A 13,518-nucleotide genomic window follows, 5' to 3' on the forward strand; every position below is an offset into this window, starting at 1 on the left:
AAAACTCACTTAAATGAGAGATTGAGAGAACGATTAGGAAATTCTGATATTTGTATTAAAAGAACGTTAAATATCAAACCATTTACAAAGTAAGCTCAACGTCAAATACTTACTAAAACCTAAAACCCTTCGGGAATAAAACAAGAAGACGGCCGTGCATAGGGATGAAAATAAATTTCATCCGCACTTTAAGTGTAGGCGAGGTACCCTAATAAATGAGTTTTTTTTTGCCAAATTGCAGCTTTCTGGCACTGACGATCACGGAGCAAAGCCTCAGACAGACAGACAGACAGACATGCAGACGGACATGGCGGAATTAGGATCTCTTATTCTTAGTTGACTACGAAACTCTAAAAGATGGCATTACTGCAGCCTGTACGAGTATAGTAAGTACCTACGAGTACTAATGCCCTCATAGAACGATTGAACCATTTGTGGCGTATGAAATCGAGAGTGGCGCAGCGCCGGCGCTGGCGCATTGTAAGCAAAGTGGCCCGCTGACCGGCCTGACCCTTCAGCAAGGCCGTTCACTTGTTCGGGATGCTTTGTCCAACGTAAACAATACTAAACTTCTTGTATTTCTTTAACGATGACTAAATTACACTTATGAAATTCATGACAACTCTTGTGTGATAACCAATATTTCTCAAAAATACCTATAATATAACCACCTATTTTACTAATAATACTGATATTACTTTAGATACGAACATCTCAAAATCGGGATTTTTCTCACCTAACATCAAAAACCTAACCCACTTCCAGATGACCTAGCAAGTTGAAATTTGGCATCCATCTGGGCAATTGTGTGGTTACGGACCTAAGATAATACAGTGTTTTTTTACGATTTGTAATATTTTCCATCGATCCCATCGAATTTGTAAATGCAAAAATGAATTTTAATTTCGAAATCAACAATGATTAATACTAATAAAAAAAAATTATACTACGTCGGTGGCAAACAAGCATACGGCCCGCCTGATGGTAAGCAGTCTCTGTAGCCTATGTACGCCTGCAACTCCAGAGGAGTTACATGCGCGTTGCCAACCCTAAACCCGCCCCCCCTCGTTGAGCTCTGGCAACCTTACTCACCGGCAGGAACACAACACTATGACAAAAAGTAATGATATCACATCAAAAACAAATGTGAAATGAGAGCCAAGTTCAATATGTATTAAGAATATGCGTTGTTGTTGGTATTAGATATTCAAAATCAATTCTTTGCGTAAAACATCACAACTGTTTATTTTAAAGATGAGTTTCATGAGTAGCCCTTTTGTCACTTTGATGGATGTCAATATGTTTTTCACGTCAGCAGCTCGAACAAGGGTAATTTGCTGCTTAAAAACAGTGAGCAAAGTCGCATTTTGCTCACTGAGTGAAACAAAATAACATTCAAGTGACATTTATATTCGAATGTCATTTCAACGTGCGGGGCCTAATACAAGTTCGAAATATTTGGATTCTATTGTCTTTGTCCCTTTCATGTCATTAGCATAAAGAAATAGACAAAAAAGTTCACACGTAATTCAACGGTTTATTGACGGTTAATAATAGACCCCCGAAATAAGTAAGACCGCATTTTTCCAAAACACCCGAGTCTTCATTCGTAGTAATGAATTAAGGAACTAAAATTTAAAATTAAATAAAAACACCATATTTTACGTATTTTATTATACAATAAAAACAATGAACGTATAAAAATTGACGCAATTGTTACGCAAAGTAAATACATTTACTTTTAACAACCACGCCTATAGTTGACAAAAGTAGTATCCGCAATTCGGACAGTATCTTATAAAGTTTTTTTTACAAGCTTACAAACCCTATTGACTAATCTAATAGATTACGACACATTCGTTAAAAAAAATCTAGCCATTTTCTCAATTTGACTCGCAAAGTTATAAAGACAATAATTGAACTATCTCCCATAAACATTGTTATATGGTTATTCTTATCAGAATTACGCTAATTCAGATACGCATTGAATAATCACAAGCGTGAAATCAAATCCCAAATAGGAATTAAAACTTGCATTGGTGTTCCATTTGCATGCGAGTGGTTATCCACGCAAATTAGCAAATACTCATCTTCAAATAGTTCAACCTTATTACCATGCATTAAGGACACAAACATTTGACCACCTAATAGCACGGCAATGCATCGCTGCATAATTTAACGTATTGAAATTACGTGATCATTATTCAATGTACAATTTATGTAAAAGGTTGTAACCGCTTTGAATATTCGATAACGATACATCATTTTATGTCAAGAGACGTCGAAGCTTTGTTTAACCGACGTAACCATTTGCAGGAATGACTTTAATATGCGTACGTTATTACGTGTAGGTTCTGTTTATTGTTTTTCGTGGCTTGTTTAACATAAATGAGGTAAGGATGCGTATGCCTACGCAAGGACCGTTACGCGGATCGTGGTTATGCAATGGACCTATTGCTTTGACTACTACAAATATGTAGGTACATACTGCTCTACTTTTGTGATAAGTACCTATTTAGGAATATTGACTATTGTTATGAGTAGCGTTACTTACATAAAACATGGTTGTAATGTTCTTTAATTATACCTATATGTGTAGACTGGTCATTTATTTTTATTTCAGATACCAACGTACAGTAGCGTTACCAACATTTGAAACGTGACAACAATAGTCAAATAAAATTTTTCGTTTGTTTTCAAAAAAGGTAATTTCAATTGTTTTAAAATTTGTTTTTGAACGTCCGGCTACACGAAACACAGAAGAGCTGTCCAGATGCGTTGTATGTAGAAGGGCTTGGGCCGAGTTTTTCGGAGCTGACGTTTGGCGCCAAGACCCGGCCTCAGGCGTTCAAAATTATCAAGACACTTATCAATAGTAATTCGAGACTAACGACTCGCATGACACTAGCAAGTAGCAACATAACAGCAGCAGGTACAATCACCTTGGTCTGAGGATCGCCTGTCCGTGAGTCACTGTGGCCTGAAACGCGATACGCCAGCCACTTACAATAACACTGCCTTGACTGATTTGTGTGATAGCCGCCGTACGTTACTTAATAGTCAATACAATTATGCCATGCTTGTGTAATATATAGGGATCGTTATCGTTTTCCGCTAAGCGTTTTGTCGTCATCAATAGAGCAAACACTTTAGATCTTCTTATTAATAATAATATTAACGTGTTTTTTAAGGTGACGATACTGAAGATTAATTTTATACTTCTCAGTTAGTTAAAAAGTATAGTTTTCTTAGTAACGCAGAAATCTGTATGCAAGTATGTAAGTTACCGTGAGCCCATTCCAACAATGCCAAATGAGTCTTATAAATATACAATGAATACGTCAAGCGTCGTATCTCGAATTTAAATATTTCACACCTTGAAAACGCGGCGACATCAACAATAATTTTGTGTGTTAATCATGAAATTGTTATTCATATTGCTTGAATTTATTGATCATTAATGTTTTTATTGTTTTTATTTGATATCTATTTTTTTTATTGTTTGGAAATCCGTAAACAATAGATAAGTATCTATTGTCCACGGTTTATTTATAACACATTGTGCATTGTTTTTTTATCCATTTTGTAATTTTTTTAAATATTTATTGAAAGCTATCAAACAGTAATTTTATTATAACCGTTTAACAATTTGACACATCTGTGAAAGATATTGATTTAAACCCAAAGGTACCCAACAATTTTAATATAACTAGGTAGCTATTTATATCCATACTATTAGAAGTATTAGATCAAATTAAACTATTTTTAGAAAATATTTTAATTTGTTTTTATTTCAAGTAGAAACACTACTATATAAATTATAAACTGAAATAAATGTCATATACTAAGAAAAAGTACAGTATCCTAAGTAAAGTAGAGTAAGCGGGCGCCGAAAGCCTTCAGTAAGAAATGCATATACTTGGAAAAATTCGACCAATGCTGCCGTGACCCCGGTGGCCGAGGCTCAGGCACCTGCCGCGCTAGCAGAGGATGCTGGTTCGATGCCAGCCTGCGGCACTGGTGGCCTTGGTCACTTTTTCTTAGTATATGACATTTATTTCAGTTTATTTATATCCATCCATTCATCTTTATTTTAAGCAGTAATATAAATAGGTATACTAGTTATTATAACTTAACATTATAACTTTAAGCAGTCCAATTTAATATCTGTAACATCTCACAAGGGATTTATCAATGTTAACTGCACGTTTCACCTAACAGTGCCGATGGTGTAGAAATGCGGCAGTAGTATGGTATTTACATGAACGGCGCTCCCACGGCGCAGCAAGGTGAACCGGCTATTCTTAAATCGTCGTGACGCAACAGCTGATCGATACCGCTTTAACATCCTTAATGCGATTTAACCATTGTTTTACTAGAGTTGTAAACATTAACGAACTTAGTTTTTAGGGTTCCGTAGTAAACTAGGAACCCTTATAGTTTTGCTATGTCAGTCTGTCTGTCCTTCCGCAGCTTTGCTCCGTGATCGTTAGTGCTGGAAAGCTACAATTTGGCATGGATACATGAATCATGCATGGCGAAAGACCGGTAAAATAAAAATGACTATACAAATTGAATTTATTTTTTTCGCTTTAACCCAATTATGGGACATCGTTGGATAGGTCTTTCAAACGAATACGGGTATTCTACAACCATTTTTTTAGCAGTTTTGAGACTAGTGGAACCATTTTTTATAAAGTCAAGTTAGAAAAATAATGTGTCACTCCACCCCTGTCTCTAACTTTTGAACCACGCGTCCAAAAATATGAAAAAATAAACCTAAAACAAAAGTTTAATAAATACTTTCAACGAAATCTATATCGGTATATCGTTTTTAAGCTATTGCAAAAAGTCTTCTGTTCTTAGTAAAAAGACGTGACTTGGCCCGACATGCTCTTGGCCGTTTTTTTTTACGTAGCGTCCGAAATATTTTTTTGTACAAGGTCGATAACAAGTCTGAGAAAAACGTCCCTCGATCTGTAAGGTGCAGTATTAAGTTCAGAATTTTTTTTTTTTTCAAAAGTCGTAGCGTTTGTTTGAATCACAATACCACTGCCAATTAATAATCTTGAGGCCTTTCTCGAGGGACTTCATTGATTCGAATTCTGAATTTTTGACTTGCGCTCGATAGAAAAAAAAATCGCTCGTTTAAGTATATTATTTACGCCATGTATCATCATTTACGTATAAGAGCAAGGCTCTTGTCGGTGGAATAGACGCCAGTTTTCGCGGTCCTCGGCCAAGTTTTAGGGTTCTCAAGGGTCGGCAATGCTAAAGTGGCTCCTGTGATGGTTCTTATGTCCATGGGCGACAGTAACCGCTTCCCATCTAGTGGCTGGTCTGCTCGTTTGCTGACTATCACATAAAAAAAGTTCTTGTTATGTTATGTATGTCTTTTATAAATTACGAATCCCACTTCACTTAGGTGAATGAAAAAATTAAAACGTTTTTATGAATTGGATTTTAAGTATTTCATCCGGCAATGAATTAAGTATTACGACGATTCTAGCTAGTTTACGAAAAAAATATATTAATACAAAACTAGTATAACAAGTTTTAATCTAGCAATGATTTCACCGTGTTGGATTCTTGGAGTCATCTTTCCGATACGATTTCATAAGATTAATTTAAAATGGATTTAAAACCTGAAATCATTACACAACTATGTGTGCAATATTTGCTTAAAAATTTGCGTTTCTAATCTAACCCCACGTTTGCGTTTATAGATCAGTCACTACCAACCTTGGCCGCAGTTAGAAATTGTAGTTTAATATCCAGTAAAATACCATTTCTAAATTAATATTATATTCCTACACATATACTTGTATACAGACAAATACCATATTGGATATACAAGGTGTATGTATTTAAGGAATAAAAGCGATGATCGAAGTAGAAAAGGTACCTACTTGGCAAAAATATGAGCTTTCGTCGGCTTAAGAGGGAAGTATACAACGTGATCGTCATACAATTTTTTTTTATTTTTTCCATTCCCTATGATTTTTTGGTATGTTATTTATTATATTTAAATTTGTAAAACAAAAATATAATTTAAAAAAAAGCGAAAATAATAAACCTAGAATATATTATGCTGAAGCGATCGACATCAAATACAAAGTGATTTGCTAAGATTTAGTTAATGGAAACCGTCTTATCCCGAAATGGAATTTCATAGAAAAAAATACCGTTATATCGTTAGATTCAAAAAGCTGTTCTACCCTCTTAAATTATATACATCTGTTAACTAACAATAACTTTTTAGATTAAAGGAAAAATGGAAAGCATCACTATATCGAAATTATATACACCGTTTCAGCGGAATTTACTCCACCGCTCCACAGCGGAAATAACACCGCACATGTAAATCGTATGAGGTTTTTCCTCTTAAACAATACTAAAGTTACACCATTAATAGGTAAACTGACACCTTCATCACTTGCCGTTTCGTTCTTTCATAACTAAATTAACTGGTAGCTCGAAACAATGAATAGTATAATGACATGATTGAATTTTTGCGTCTCGTGAGACTCGTTCATAGTTGAATGATGTAGTTAGAGGCAATTTTAATAATTAGATTGCGAATTAATAGGTATTTTCAAGGTTCTGTTAAAATCATCGCGTTACACATGCAAGCTAGAATAAAGGTTTTGCAGCACAAATAGATATTTAATTGCCCTTTGATGAGTAATATGCGGTAACAACTATAAATATGTTGATAAACTAATAAAGCAATAGTTATTTGTACAACAAGAAAGCAAAGTTTGATATTTCTTCGAGTGCTTGCTTTGAGTCCCGTGCAAGCAAAATAATAGATTTTATAGAATAGAATAGAAAAATTCTATAATATCTAATCTAATTTAGAATCTTGAGCGTAGTAAGGGACGCAAAAGCGCACGAGATGTTAATAACTTTGATCTCGTGTAGTACACAAAAAATTTTACGTCAGTCAGCCATCAAAAATACAACCTGAAAAAATGTAATCCGTCTTCATCACTATTTCACTCATGTTTTCTGAAGGTATTCTAACAACTAACTTTAATTACCGCAATAAAACAAAACGAAAGAAATTTCAATAAAATGATACGAAAATAATGAATTAACGAACATCAATTGACAGATCAATCGTCAACTTTTTTTTGTTAAAAAAAACTTTGTAAGATACGGTCTGAATTGCGGATACTACTATTTGTCAACTATAGTAGAGATCGTTAAAAGTCGTTAAGTAGAATTATTTACTGCGTAACAATTGCGTAAATTTGTATAAGTACCTTGTTTTGATTGTATAATAAAATACGTAAAATATGGTATTTTTGTTAAATTTTAAACTTTTATTTCTTTAATTAATTATTACGAATAAAGACTCGTAGGGTGTTTTGGAACGATGCGGTCTGACTTATTTCGGGGGTCTATTATAAACCGTCAATATATCGTTGAATTACGTATGCACTTTTTTTGTCTCTTTCTTTTTGCTAATGACTTGAAAGGGACAAAGACAATAGAATCCAAATACTTCGAACTTGTATTAGGCCCCGCACGTTGAAATGACATTCGAATATGAAGGTCACTTGAATGTTATTTTGTCTCACTCAGTGAGCAAAATGCGGTTTTGCTCACTGTTTTTGAGCAGCAAATTACCCTTGTTCGAGCTGCTGACGTGAAAAGATGATTTTCATCACTACGTATATGTATGACGAATGAAAGTAATATTAATTTTTACTATATTGCGAATATCACGATTGCGCTATACTTTTATCGCTATACTATTTAATACGAATCGAAATTCGAGAGGATTTATTTACCTACAGAAATATGGATGCAAGGCAAACAGGTAAATTATCAATACATGATTTCTTAGATTTGCCTTAAATGCTAAATAGCCAATGCATTTATTATATTATATAATTTAAGATGATATCCATCAAATCCAAAGCTATCCGCTCAACTATTTTTATATTTTTGCTTTTCAAAACTCCGTGTTTTCATAAAAGCCCTACTTATATCTAACTGCAGAAGTCAATGGAATAAAAAAAAAGTATTCTTTGTATTAGATTTCTTAAAATTCCTTCTTTTGCCATACCATTTTACAGTCACCCAGTATTTATTTTATGATCGTTTTATGAGCACAAGATTGAAAAGTTATTTATAAATGTTACTTAAAGACGTGCACATCCAGAGCTACAGATCACATTGATTTACAGGACTCTTAGTTTGACGGCCAGCAATGTAGGCCGTTAAACTAGGACAACTAGATTATCATTAGTCAATTAATCGCATAACTACTTAGGTATTAAATGATAAAACACGATCTTCTGTTTGTCTCTACCTAACTGTTTGCTTGTTTCGATATACTTATTGCTTATGAACTGAACCAATCCAAAGTGCACTGCATAATCACTGCACATCCAAGTCACTAATACACAAACACAATTTTTGCTTTTTTATTCGTATTTATTCGTAATCGTTTCGCGCGAGAAGGCCACACGTCGGAAGCAGAGAGCTGCACTAAGCCACTAAGCTATTGTATGCAGGTGAATAGTATCCGTTTGACTTATAATAGCCATTCACATAGTCCTATGCCGCGCGAGCGATGCTACTGCGGAGCAGTATGTGAATTCGGCAATACTTATACAATCAGAAAATCACATGCCAAGGTGATAAGATTTGCATTGCAAATTTGTGTAGGAAAACTTGGAAACCAGCATGCTATTACTAGACGCACTTTGTACATCTTCGCCAATTAGCATGCGTGACGACAGTTACATGCCTACTTATTGGCAGTTGGCACTGAAGTAAACATTGAATTGGATCTAATAAAATAACTACCCAAATATTTTTATACAAAATTTCCACTGATTACAAAGTTATTTTGATAGTTGACTGGATGAGTGCATAGTGAGAGAGAAACGTCTTCCATTCAGTTAAAACAAAAAATAAACAAAGATGCGAATTCATGGGGCTTCGTGAGGGATATGAGTATAGCTGGTAGAACCGACTAGTGTATATTGATATTAGAAAGAATAAGAATAGTTTATTTTCTAATAAGTATGACAGACAGAGATGATATGACATAATGTTTTGAATAATTTTACTGAACATCCCCTAATTTTCCTCCCAGTTACTGACGCTGAGCTGAAGCAGATCCGCCGCCACACTGTCTTCCCAGCGAGACCCGGGGTGACCCACTGGACGGTCACCAGTCTGTCATCCTAAGAACGCACTCTTGACAGCCCGATCCTCTCCCTATCTGAGTAGGTGACCTAACTAGCGAATTGCAGCTGGATCGGGACTGGTTCGGTTCTCGTTTCGAAACCAAGATTGTTTTTGGGTCACTGAGCCAAAATAGCTTGTTAATTAGTTATCCTCTAATTTTGCATTCAATTTTCAGGTCTGGAGGACTGTAACTTCCTGGCGTGAGCTTTTACTTGCTTCGTCTCAGGCATCCGTAGTTAAATAATCACTAGCTGCTAATGTATTCGTATTTTAAGTTGGAGCAGTACTGCGGATCTACCGCAAAAATCGAAATTCTAAATTTCTTTATGTGTCTCTCTCTCGCTCGAGCGTGCAAGAGCAAAAGAGGCAAATAGAAGAACGAGCGAACGAAGTGGTTTGCGCTTGCGGTAGGCCCTCTGCCTCGCGGCAAAATATAGCGGGCGGCGGTTGCGCAACGCGCTACAATAGATGCCGCTTAACAAGTGCTTTAGGTGCTGTAGGCGTAAAAGGTAATAATCTGTCCTAAAGATGAAACGTGTCTACATTGTACAGGGTTAAATATGATTTGACTTAATAATTGACAGACAGATACGTACTAAATTTAGCTGGCCTAAGTAATCCTGCAGAGCATCGCGCATCCCTAGGATCAAATCTGTCTAATTTATTTAGTTTCATATATTAGACACACTTTAAAGTTCCTTGATAATTACTTTAAAATACCTAATAGATTTACACATGTAGTTGACGGATACAATAAACTTAAGTGCATTTTACTTAACTTACGCTGACCATTTTTATACGCGGTTATTGTACAGTAGGGTTCAAAAGTGCATAGACAAGTTATGAAAGAAATCATTCATAAATTGCAAATATAGGGTGCAGAGACGACGCAGGAGCCGTTACGTGCGGCGGGGCTGTGATCTGTCCAGCAGAGGCAGCAATAGCTAATTAGTGATAGTTATCATCGTAAAGGAAGAACGCCTTAAAATTAGTTGCCTCCGGAGTTTTGGAGCTGTCTAAAACGTTCTGTATCACCGTTAAAAGGTTTCTTTTTTTTTTAGTTGGAAGGGTCATAATTCACTGCTGATCGCCATTTGTCAGTCCATCAAATGGTGGTGAATCAGCCGTTGGAAAAGTAGAGTCGGTACATACGGTGGCTAGGACCTCTTCGTAGGTGGCGGGGTGCAGGGGCGACGCGGGGGGCGTCTCGTGCGACAGGGCTGTTATCGGCATGTCAGCGCATCACACCTGGAATGAGAAACGCATTCATTAATATCAGATGCATTAGCTGCCCATAAACATGAACTAAAATTTACCTAATGTCTTATTCTGGATTTAGACAAAATGATTAATATACCAGTATAATATTTTTTTTTTGTAAACTGGTGAAGAAAACCATTGTGGGAAAATATGGTATACGGGTAATTTTTAGGTGATATATTAAGCGACAGTACTCGTTACTGTGAGCAACTTTTAAGATATACAGGGTGATTCGTGAGACGTGAGCTGGACTAAGCCTACACAATCAGTAAATGTTAATGAATCGTTCACCATCATATTTAAGTAAAACAATCACGCTTTTTATCTGTTATTTAACTTTTTCTTAAGGACAAATTTGATTATCTACAATCATGGACACCCTACAACACTTAATTAAGAAAGATAAAACCTCTTGAACCGTTATGACAGCACTTTGATTATGAAGAAAATAAAATGTCACACTTGAGTGAGATACGATTTTATAAAAGTAACCACACTCCGATGACACTCAATTTGTCACTTATTATGAATAAAACAAAGAGGGTGACCATAAATATCGTAAATAAAATAAAACTCTTTTTTTTTTGAATAGTAAAAATTAAATTAACGTTAATCTCACAAATACTTGTACGAAACAGTTGCTGATAATTTACCGAATATGCAGGCTTGATCCTGCTCACGTCTCCTGAATCATCCTGTATATATATATTTATATATAAGAGCAACCCTAAAATCACAAAAAAATATCAGGTGCTCCATACTGAAGTTCGATTCGACACATCGACACGATTTGTATAAGGAGCTCAGGTTCTTTTGTGATTTTAAAGTTGTTTCTATAGCAAAAGTTGATCATACACACAATATACCGCACAAAACACACCAACACACACACAAAACCGCGGTCAAATAACACTAGACCCTACTCATAGTGTGTTCCTGCCGGTGAGTAAGGTTACCAGAGCTCAACGAGGGGGGGAGGTGTTAGTGTCGGCAACGCGCCTGTAACTCCTCTGAAGTTGCAGGCGTACATAGGCTACGGAGACTGCTTACCATCAGGCGGGCCGTATGCTTGTTTGCCACCGACGTTGTATAAAAAAAAAATAGAAATTAATATAATCGCGTACATATTCTTGTATCACCTAAAAAATTATACCCTGTATATTGTGGGGTATTAAAAACAAGTACCCCAGCTAAATTATAATATTTTTATAGCGAAGTGTCACTAATTCTCGATACACCGATTAGTGACACTTCTACGAGTACATACACTTAAAAACATCGATACAAAACGTATGACCTTGCACGATGGCGACCAAGTGTCGGCTGTACAAACACACATTACCATACGGAGACGCATGACTAACGAGTACTGACACGGCGAACCACGCTTGACAATTTCGTAGTAAACTTGATACAAACAGAGGATACAAGGAGGAGGAGAGGAGAAAAATAAAGAAAATCCTCGATTTTTACACTTTTTTTTGGTGTCGGAATACGACCCTCTAAAAATTACGGAGTTCCCTCAATGCCTCATGGACCCCACCATTAGATCAGAACCAGGTTATTATGGGACCACCTTGGAGGTACCTCCGTTCCAACAAAAAAAGAATTACTTACTGAAATTGGACGGATCGGTGAACATACATAAAACATATAAATAACCTAGGGAGGGGTAAACGTGTCAGCAAGCATAAAGTCCCTTCTAGGGCTTCTTTGTTTTGAATGAATTCTGAATTCTTCCATAACTTAATATTTTAAATATACCAACACATCGATTAAATTACTAGATATTAAGGACATAAAAATGTAGGTAATTATCACACACGCTCGCTAAGTAAAAACTTGTAACAAAAAGATATACAATAAATATGCTTTTATTCTATTTCATACAAAGTGCCCCATATTTATTGTTTTTAAGTATATTTTCATTACAAGGGGCGTAGTGTATCCAAGGTGACAATCGGTCATCGTAACGCCACGTGTACCACAAAACACATTATGTATTGTGACGTATACTATTCGTAATAAAACGCATTTTTTTATTCAAATTAAAGGCCGAACTGCACTGCATGCGCAGGTAATGCATCGCGGTTTCTTGGGCTCCCCGCGTAGTACTTCGCGTTGCGCTAATCTTTTTTTACGAATGTGTAGTATTGTATAGCGCAAGCGATACCTGCAATGTATTGGCCTTCAATATATATGTGTTAAGGTGCCGTAGATTCAAAGAGCAGAGCTTTAAAAATCATACCACCTTTTTAGATAACAATACGGTTGCCAAATATTTAATTAGCAATCCTAAGTATTTTTCTAGGAACTTCCACAATTAGAATAGAATTCGATCGACAGAAAAAAATTACGACCTATGTTCGTAAATTCTAAAACGGACTTTAAAAATTTGTAACAGTTTATGCACAAAAGTTTAATTAATATATGTTATGGAAATTGCTTCTAAAAATGCGCAATTCTATTTTTGAAGGAACTCAGCGATTACTTATTTCTTTTTATTTAAAACTTACAACAAATTAAAATACAAATCCATCTCGCTCACGCTTATGCTCAGTGAGAGTAAGAGAAGAACACAAACCTACGGGGCTTTAAGCCAAATAATTCATAATTTTGAGAGTTCCATTATTTTAGAATTAGAAAGTCTGACTATACTTGGATAGCCAAGAACAAACTAGTTTTATTAATAGTTATTCAATTATCCATGAAAAAACACTTTAGATATACTAGTATGTCCTAACTTTCTTTTAAGTTTCCTTTGCCGATAAAACAGGTTTGGTGGGAAGATTTCGAGATATTTGTTGTGAAACAGTTAATCTTTTCTTCTAGTTAGAAAATAAATTGACAATGATTGGCAGGAAGAGAAAACCGCGAGGTAATAGGTTCGCCTTTTATGCATCGTACGATTTTCATTCCATAGACAAAACTATTAGTCAGCAAAACTATTAGCTTAGCACCCGTGCTTACAGGTGTATATGCGGGGGTGCAAAGCTGATAACTTTGCTTACTTACATGAAATATGGTCTAACTAAAAATGCCTTCTCA

At 35.6% G+C, this 13,518-nt stretch overlaps 1 protein-coding gene across 1 annotated transcript in view; it reads right to left on the reverse strand.

The window, feature by feature from the left end:
• LOC133524180 (zinc finger CCCH domain-containing protein 13) overlaps positions 1-13,518 on the reverse strand; it is a 155,264-nt gene that overhangs the window by 117,438 nt on the left and 24,308 nt on the right. Inside the window, exon 2 of the mRNA XM_061860051.1 lies at positions 10,363-10,458. Coding sequence (XP_061716035.1) covers positions 10,363-10,443 — 81 coding nt within the window. The 5' untranslated portion in view covers positions 10,444-10,458. The remainder of the gene's footprint in view (positions 1-10,362; positions 10,459-13,518) is intronic.

Source organism: Cydia pomonella, chromosome 13, assembly GCF_033807575.1.
Source record: "Cydia pomonella isolate Wapato2018A chromosome 13, ilCydPomo1, whole genome shotgun sequence".
NCBI lineage: Eukaryota > Metazoa > Arthropoda > Insecta > Lepidoptera > Tortricidae > Cydia > Cydia pomonella.